Below are 9,125 nucleotides of genomic sequence, written 5' to 3'. Positions count from 1 at the left end.
TAGCTATATTTGTGGGGAGCTAGGAGGGGTTTGTGAGGCTCCCCAAGGCGTGCCTGACATCAAACAAACAAATAAGAGCCAGCCTGGGAACATCCACTTGGGCTGAGAGCAGCAATTCATCTGGGTCTGAGCCCTGCCAGTGGCAAATGTGGAGGCACCCAGCAGCATCCCTGCTGGGAAAACCTTCTTTTTGATCAGAAATGACTGAGGCTCCTGAGCACATGTATGCACAGACCACACAAAGTCAATTTGTATTCGCTGCTTTTTAAAATCATTGCCATTATTGATTTCTCCCTATGCAATTCTTTCAGTCCTGCTTGGAGTTTGAATGTATTGCAGCTAATGGTTCCTCTCCCAGGTTGATTTCTGCATGTTAATGGTTCTCCTTCTGGAGGTCTGGAAAACTGAGAGCCCAATTCTACAATAAATTGTTTATGTAAATGAGTAATTTTATTCATGAGAGCCACTGGTCTCACAAATAAATTACACATGAGGCCTAGCACAACATACAGAAGTTCAAAGACAGATAGTTTATAGAGAAAATGAGGGACAAAAAGTATATATCACAAGATTTTTGTTTCAGTTGTAATTGTCTGGTTTCCCAGTTCTATAGTTAGGGCCAGACTTATATATGTTATAATGCTCCCACTGTTTCTGCAGTTAATTATAGGGTTTCATCTTTTGGATGAGAAAAAGATTCCCCTCCGTTTCTGAATTTTGCAAAATTCTTCAGAATTTGTTTTAATTGTATCCCTTTGTACTTTAATCTTAAGTTTTGTCTCCCTGTCCTATTTCTTTTCTGTTTGCAGTCTTTAATCCTAAATTATTTTCATGCAGCTTTTGGTATATAATTAGTGTTCATCTGATTTTAGGCCTTCCTCTGAAAATAGATGTGGGTTTAATTTATGTATTTCCATTAGTACAAAGTTAAACAAAGTTTAACCCTAGGCCCTTTTCTGGAGACAGGCTCCTCTGCATTTATTCCTTCCAGTACAAGCAGGCCTGGTGATTACACACAAATACTGCCCATGTAAGAGTTGTAGAACTGGCCTGAAATGGTTTTCCAGCTTTCTTACTGATTTGGGTTTCTTTTTCCTTTTGTGCTGGCAATTTATAAAATACATCAGCCAAAACGTACCCAGCAGTGGTCCTGGGTAGACTGTAAATACATTTTATTATTTGGTTGTGAAATGTCGAACTCAGCGGGGCGACAGCCTTGAACAGAGCCTTTAATCCTCACTGCAGCTGGAATAAATATGAATGAAATGCCCTACTTGATCAATGCTACGCAGACATGTGCTCACGTGGACAGACACCCGCTCTGGCTGCTCTCACTACTTTGTTTTGAAGAGGACATCCATGTAAGCCTTGTCCAGATCCAGGGATTTCTTCTGCGCCGCTGCCCGCAGGTGCTCCGGGAGCAGCCTCCGGCCCAGCACCACGTCGTCCTTGCCGCGAGGCCTCTGGGTGCGGGCGTCATCCAGGGCGCTGTGCACGTCCTGCAGCTTCATCTGCAGCCAGTCCTGCCTCTCCACCGCGTGCCGGTGCTCGCCCAGGTTATGCATCAACTGCATCTCGCTCACCGACCTTCTCCTGCAGCAGAGAAAAGCAAAGACACAGGCCCATGGGAGCCCTCCTTGGGATCCAGAACTTGGCTCCAAGGCCCAGCCTTGGGAACTTTTGTAAGGAACCACAATGCATAACTGTAGGAGCTGCCTGGCTGATCTGTAAGGCATAGAATGACATCTGGAGGAGAGAAGGATGTAGTAATTACATATCCTCTAAACAGAGAGAGACATGGTTCTCCCAGGAAAATCCTGGGAAGCTGTGTAGAAGCTGTGGAAAACTTGGATGAAAGAATTCAAACAATTATTATCTCTTTCTGTAACCATTGTTATAGATATGGTTCTCTAGAGTGTGCTATATCCATAGTTCACCACTAGTGTGAGAGAAGATTCCTAAAGGCCAATCAGGCCTCGGGTCCACCACTGTTTCTATAAGAACTGTAGATTTCTAATAATAAAGTGTCTTTTCCTCCCTTCTGGTGATGGAGTCTCTCTATCACCTTTGGCTGTCCCAATACCCTTTGGTGATAGAGTGGGGCGTGATTTGTTATTGGTAATGGATATATCAGTGAGAAAGCATCACAAGTGGGAAGTAGTTCAGTTTTGTGACAATATCATTCCTATAATTTAGTTCAGCTATTGTAGAAGAGCTTAGGGCTTATATAATATTAGGTAAGTGATCAATGAAACTATGGGATTTATTCAGTGGTATTTTTCTGTGATCACTAGAGCTAAGGAAGCATGATTCCTGTGGATTTGTGTCTCAGCTGGTGGATGTTAGTGTCTAAGTGCCAGTTACAGCTAGATTCTTACAGCACAAAAGATGTTCACCTGTGTAGACCCCCGAGACATGGAGCTTATCCAACTTGAATAATAAGAGAAGACTTACCTGACTTTTATCCCTTTACTCAGCTGCCTATTTTCAAAAAATAGATATACTCTCAGAGTGTCTGAGATCTCTAGAGCTGTTTCTAGAGGACAGAGCTGGGCCATCTCGGCCAAGGGGTTCATAAGCAGGGACAGAACTCTCACACACATGCACAGACAAACCACCACATTCTCAGGAGGAGCAAAAGCCATCCAGTGTGAGATAGTGTACTTACACCATTGGTCTTCCATCAGAGCTTGTAAAAAAGCACATGGCACATAAAATCATTGCAGCCTGGGCCAGATTTCTTATAGAAGTCATTTTGTCTGCAAAGGTAGAAATGAATACACGTAAAGCCTGGAATTCAAGTTATTTCTGTTCGTTCCAAACACATTTAAATTAGGAAAAAAAAAGTTGAAAAACACCAGACAAGAGTTTTTGAAAAACCTTTTTTTGTGAAACGGGTTAGAGCAAGGAATGCAAATGAAGGATTTATTTCTAATACTAGTTTTGTGAGCAACTTATTGCTACTCCCTGGGCAAGTCCATGAATTTTGGTCAGCTTCAGCTGCCCTGCATAATCATCATCACCATCATTATCATCATCTAGGTACCTATCTCTTGCATAATTGGGTGAAAAGCACCACGTTCTTCCAATATTATTATTATTGTCATCACCATCATTATGACTTTGTAGCCTTCAAGTCCACTGAAATACTTGAGTATACCTATTCAAATGAAAAAAAAATGTAGAATAAAACTTTCTCTATTTCTCTATTTCATTTGCATATTCTTTAGAATGAAGAGGCTGACACTTTCTCTGACAATTTTGCACAAAGACAGAACTCTACTGAGTTATCCCAGCCACTGTTGAGTTACAGAAGAAAAATCAAAATTATGCCTGTCATTTTATCAGGGATAATCCTGTATTTCTTGTATGAATTCCCCTCTGATTTTTACATGATCATCAGAACTGCCATTTGGAACATATTTAGAAAATATTTACCACTGATGATGCTACAACAGGCAAAACCAACCCAGTTCCAATATAATTTTCTAATCTGGATTTTCAGTATTGGCAGGCAGAAAAGGCATCCTTTTGTGGCACTTAAGAAATCTGATACAGAGTAACTGAAACCTAAGAGATACAAAACTCCACAATGCCATTTTTTGCAATAGTTTCTGCTGCTCTGCTCTAGGTCACAAAAGCATTTATAACATGGTCTCTTACATGACAGAATCAATGAGGTCCCGGCAGTCCATCTAACCCAGGGTTATAAATTCAGGACTTGAATTCACTTCAAGATATTTCTCACTCACTGCCTCTCTCTGACTTTTTCATTTCACAAATTTAGTTCAGATAACAGAACAGTTTGATCTTACTAATATTCACTTATTTTTTAAGATAGTCTGAAAAGAAACTAACACAAAAATGGGTAAAGAATCGATGATAAAATATTCTAGTAACTCTTCCAGAGAACTTGGAAAAAAGTAGAGTATACTTACCAGATAGAATGTTTAAGAGATTTCTGGCTTGGGTATGTCAGCAGATGACTGTCTCTTGAAGTCAAGTATATTTAAAGGCCACTGAATTGGTTTAGTGGACCCCTTAAATGTAACTTTAAAATAGAGCTTCTAAGTAACTTGGAAGCCCTTTTATTGTCTCAGTTGATGTCACTGTCGCACACACCCTCCTGACCCTCATGTACCCACCCTCAGATGCTTTCGTTGATTTGACATTTCATTTACAGGGTAAAGAGGTCTCAACAGAAAGTCAGTCCTGGGAAGCTGGGAGGAAGTTTGACTTTTAAATTCAGAATTGTGCCCAAGAGAACGTGAGCTCTGAAGCTGTTGGAAGGAATTGCAAAGAAAACTTTGAGTTGTTAAATGCAGGCAGGTAAAACTTAAATGAGACAGTATGTGATCTACAAGTGAAAGATTACAACTAAATATTTTTACAAAATACTGAAAAGATAATACTTTTAATATTTGTGGGAAATAAGAATAGCCACTCCAGGTCAGAAATAAAGTAAGGATATACTAGTAAGGAGCAGAAGCCCCAAGAATGAAAGAGGATCAATCTTTTAATGAGGAGCTGGTGCCGCTGAAAAGTAGCTGAAATGGTGTTAGACCCTCACTGCTCTGTTTTACCCATATCTGTGAATAGCCCTGAATAGCCCAAATGTGTTAAGTGGAATGAAGGCATTTGAAGCAGCTCAGATAAAAATTAGGACTTTATAAATTTTGGGAAAGAAATATAGAATTCTAATTGCTTTCTAAGAAGTGAAATGTGTAAATCAGCAGTATTTTCCCATATGCATGAAGAAAGGGTTTTTTACTGCAAGATATTTTCCTGTGTTAGATTCTTCTTCTGATTTCCAGTGTATTTCTCCCCCAAAAACTCAAGCAAGCATTCAGGAACATAAAACAGTTTGCATTTGCACATTGTAACCCAGAATTTGTAAGATATTACTGCTTTTACCATGAATGCTTTTTGCCTATGTTATGGTCCTGTTGTATCTTATAGAGAGTTGTAAAATTACATGGGGAAAGGGAGGGAAGAACCAGAAACTCCAAAAAGCTCTAGAGATCTCATGGTCTATAGATCAGTGAGTAAAGTGAGAATTACTGAAGCAATTCACTTGAACAAGTCCAGGAGAACAGAGTAAAGATAGCTTCCAGCATGATATTGTCAGCTGGCAATGTCCTTCCCTTAAATCAGCACACAGAGGTTCATGGGAATATGTTTTATGAGGAGATTTGGATCTCCTGGAAAGACCAGGATATTAACCTGAAGGCTAAAATATGGCTAAATTATTACTGAAGGATATTCCTAGGCATAACGTGACTAAAAATGTACAGTGGGATGGCATAACAGGCAAGGATTTTAAAGTCTCCACACAGTTGGTACTGGAAAATTCTCTTTTTGAGATGTTACTGTAACATATGCAAAACCTTTGATGAAACTCTCAAGGTATTTTTTTACAGAGGCCTGGCATTCATATGGAACCTTTAGCATGTGACAGCAAAAGCTTAAGTAAAGGACAAGTGGTAGAATATTTAGTGTCATTTTTATTCAAAAGGTAGTGATGGGTCGTACCTATAATTTCAAAGAAAGATGGCTTAACTTGATACCTTGAAACAGATGCAATTTCTTTCAGGAGAGTGAAGACACAAAAATAAAAATATTCAGTATGTGCCCATTATTTGTAGAAAAATAGAGCCTGTGATGGTAATTAAAGAAATTTTGCATGGCAGCTCAAAATGGGCATTGCTTTACATGCAGAAAAAATAACTTACTTGATTTGGATTACTCTCCCTCATAGCCAGAAATTATGTTATTTGAAAAAACAGCTGCTAATAAGTTATGCAATGTCATTCCCCATTTGCTAAACCTGGCATATCAAACAGGGGAATGACAGATAATGGACCGAGTGAATGTAGTTTTTTACCACACACTGTAATTGTTTGCACTTTTATTTGGACACAATGTCTCCAGTGTTTAATGAGGAGCTGAAAATGGTATTGAGCTCTTTCAATGTTTCAGTTAGAGGGCGATTCATGTTCAGATTCAAATTTTTCTCTGTCTTAAGCATCCTTTTAATAATTCAGGTCTCTTTTGGGCACTATGAACTGATCCCAGGAAATCGGGCCTAACAACTGCTGAACTGTTCAGTAAGAGGCTTAAAACTACCCAAATTTATAGACACTGCCACAAAAAAGAAACAACAGACAGAAAAAAATAAATATAATCTCTTCAATTGAAAGGCATTTCATGGTATTTTGTAAGCATAAGACTGTGCACATAAATACAAAGGCAAAGTATGGATGAAAAAATCTGGAGGTTCTTAGGAATTTTTTGCGCCTACAAATGAGACCTGACCTATGGAAGATAATTTTTGCTCCTCTTGGAGTAAGAAGAAGGAAAACACAGTGGATTCTGAGTCTCCAAAGGGAGCATGGGCACCTCTTGAGGCTGAAATATAAAAATATGTAGATTTTAGCTCACATGTGAGACTATTTCTTCATGCACAACAGCAAGATTTCTCAGGCTTGATCTAAGCTTGAGTCGGGTGTTCTTTTCTACCGTCACATAAACTCACAGAATGGACATGAGACAATATAATGATACATTCTCAAAAGTTTATTCCAGGAAAGGCTTCTCCATGCCAGGAGGCATTGCAGACACCAGGCAGGGCATGGTGCTTCTGAGGATGAGGGAGAGGCCTGAAAACCCAAAGGTGCTGGAAGCACAGCGTGGGAGGGAAGAGCTGACCACAGCCTTTTCCTCTGACAAGATTTTTTCCTGATCAGCCAGCAACCTACCCTTCCCTGACCTTCCCTTATAGATTGCACAGATACCTGAACCAATTGGGCATGAAGAAATCTGCGTCGCTTTGTTTGCAGCTGCTGTGCCACTGACGTTGAATTTGTGCCATTGGATGTAATCAGACTCCAGGGCTGAAAACAAGGGGAAAGCAATGAGACAGATTTTACAGCCAGGTACGTGAACAACGACCATATTGCAAAAATCCTGAATTATTCTAAAACTTTTTTGGCATATTCTATTCATTTTGTCGTGGGAAAATACTCTACTACGTCTTGAAATTAAACCCATCCTGAGGTACATCACTGGAATATGGTTAAAGGACACAAAACTTTCTAGAATTCTACTGTTCAGTGACTAAAGCACATTTTCAAAAATTATTGATGTAATGTATCAATATTGCCACAGGATTCTCCATTCTCTAGATTTAAGTCTTCAATGCTGCAGTGAGATTCCTGCAGTGCTATTTCCACCAGCACTTTTCCCACGCTGCTTGTTGCAGAGGGTAGCTCCAGATAAAATGCTTTCTAACTGCAGCTATGGCTTAAAGAATATTAGTAGGTCATTGAGCAGGGGAGCAAAGTAATTGATGACACACTGGATGATTGCTGAGGCAACTTTCTAAATGTGTCCAAGGAATGCTTCTGTCTTGACACAATGAAGAGCCAAAGTGACAGTCAGTAAACTCGTTAGAACTTCATTTGATTGACAAGATTTGTGGCTTTTCAAATACCACAGCAGCATGTTCAGTAATTTATGTAAGTAATGTTGGGCATCTTCAGGTGGGTTTTGGGTTCATGCAGCCAGATGAAGCTTTAAGCCCGTGACAGTTTCCAACTGGATAAAAAACAACACAAAGATTTCTCAAAAGATCACCTATCACAGTTCTAGTTTGTGTCTAGTCTTCATACAATTTTGCTTTAGCAGCTACTGGCAACTGTGCATTTGGACATAATTGCTTATCAGTATGTCTTTTCTCTGGTTACATAAAATCTTTCACTTGAGAATCACAGTATTCCCAAATCTCCCTGTTTTCCTTCTGATTAAAGTATATCCTGATAATACTTTTTTCCTAGGCTGTGGACATTTAGACAAAGATGGATTAATTGCAAACATCCCCGAGAGAAAGATCACAGAGGGAACAGAAGCTGGTGGATTCTAGTCCCAGTCACCTGACCTCAAGTTCACTTACCTGGGGAGATGGACTGAGCACTGTCATGATAACTGTGACCCAAATGATTTCTAGAGTTGAATAATTCAATGGAGCACATGCAATGAATGGACACTTCCCTTTGCCCTCAGTGTAACTCAGCCACGTCCAGTTTGTCCCAGAATTTCCCTATTGACCTCTCATGGGCATGGCAGGCTTTGCTGGTGGGACCAGGAATGCAGGAGTGCTCGCTCTCTGCATGCCACCCTGTGGGATGGCTGCCTAGAATGTCACAGAGCATTACATGGCTCTTTTGAAGGCCACATGGAGCCTCCTGCTTACCTCATCTCTCTCTCATGAGAAGAATCTGAAGCTTGGTGAAGCAGCCCAGAGCAGCTTGAAGGAATGCTAAAATGGCTGTCAAGGGAAGCCAGGAAGGAGAGCCACCTCTGAGCCTCTACATATTTCACTGGTCAGTAACAAAAATGCTGTTGTGCATCCTGAACTATCAGAAAAGCCATAGTTTCAACAAGTACACATTGGCACATTCTTAAAGTTCTATTAGTGAATTGCACACTAAATATGTAAGTATGTATAGAATTGTCAGTGTAAGCCTAGGTTTTGATTTGGACTTTAAAGTTCTGGTAAGTTATTTTACAGTCAGTAATCAATAAATATTAGCCCTCATGCCACTTAAACACCATGCTGTCAATGCTCTGCTGAATGCAGTGCTATAATGAACAACACAGTACTTTATGACCTTTTCCAGCAGACAGGAAGCTGGTACAATACACAAAACTGCTGTTGGATCATTGGATTTTAGGGCTAATACCACACTGGATTATGCAGATGCATACTCACACACATCCATATATAGGCCAGAATATTTCCAGGCCCTTGCTGGCTCTGAGTGCTTTGGGCAGGCCTGAGTTCCCTTCCAGTGCCATGCAGGGCACTCAGAGCTCTAATGAGGTTCCTTTGTGTCACCCCTGAAACCACCGTGACATCCCTGACAAGCCACACAAGGACAGCACAGCTTGGAGCACAGGTGATCCCAGAGGGAAATGCATCTCACATTGAAACAGGGATGAGTCTAAAATCCACTCCCATTCCATGGCCAGTCTCAAGCACTTCACCCAAGACTTTGGGATTCAGGAAGTGAAAAATCTGTAAAAATTATTCATAAGTAACAATCTGCACAAACAATCACATACAT

General features: G+C 40.2%; 1 protein-coding gene across 1 annotated transcript; it reads right to left on the bottom strand.

Moving 5' to 3' along the window:
• Window positions 1–1,334: 1,334 nt before the first annotated feature.
• Window positions 1,335–2,754, bottom strand: PTH (parathyroid hormone; the record flags this gene model as incomplete). Its single annotated transcript, XM_084207982.1, has 2 exons — window positions 1,335–1,593; window positions 2,669–2,754. 2 exons carry the CDS (start codon window positions 2,752–2,754, stop codon window positions 1,335–1,337), a joined length of 345 nt encoding a protein of 114 aa, XP_084064108.1.
• Between the last annotated feature and the right edge of the window lie 6,371 nt (window positions 2,755–9,125).

This window comes from Fringilla coelebs (assembly GCF_963513975.1).
Source record: "Fringilla coelebs genome assembly, chromosome: 6".
In the NCBI taxonomy this organism is placed as follows: Eukaryota; Metazoa; Chordata; class Aves; order Passeriformes; family Fringillidae; genus Fringilla; species Fringilla coelebs.
The sequence above is the reverse complement of the archived record's forward strand: the minus strand, read 5'-3'. Positions and strand labels throughout refer to the sequence as shown.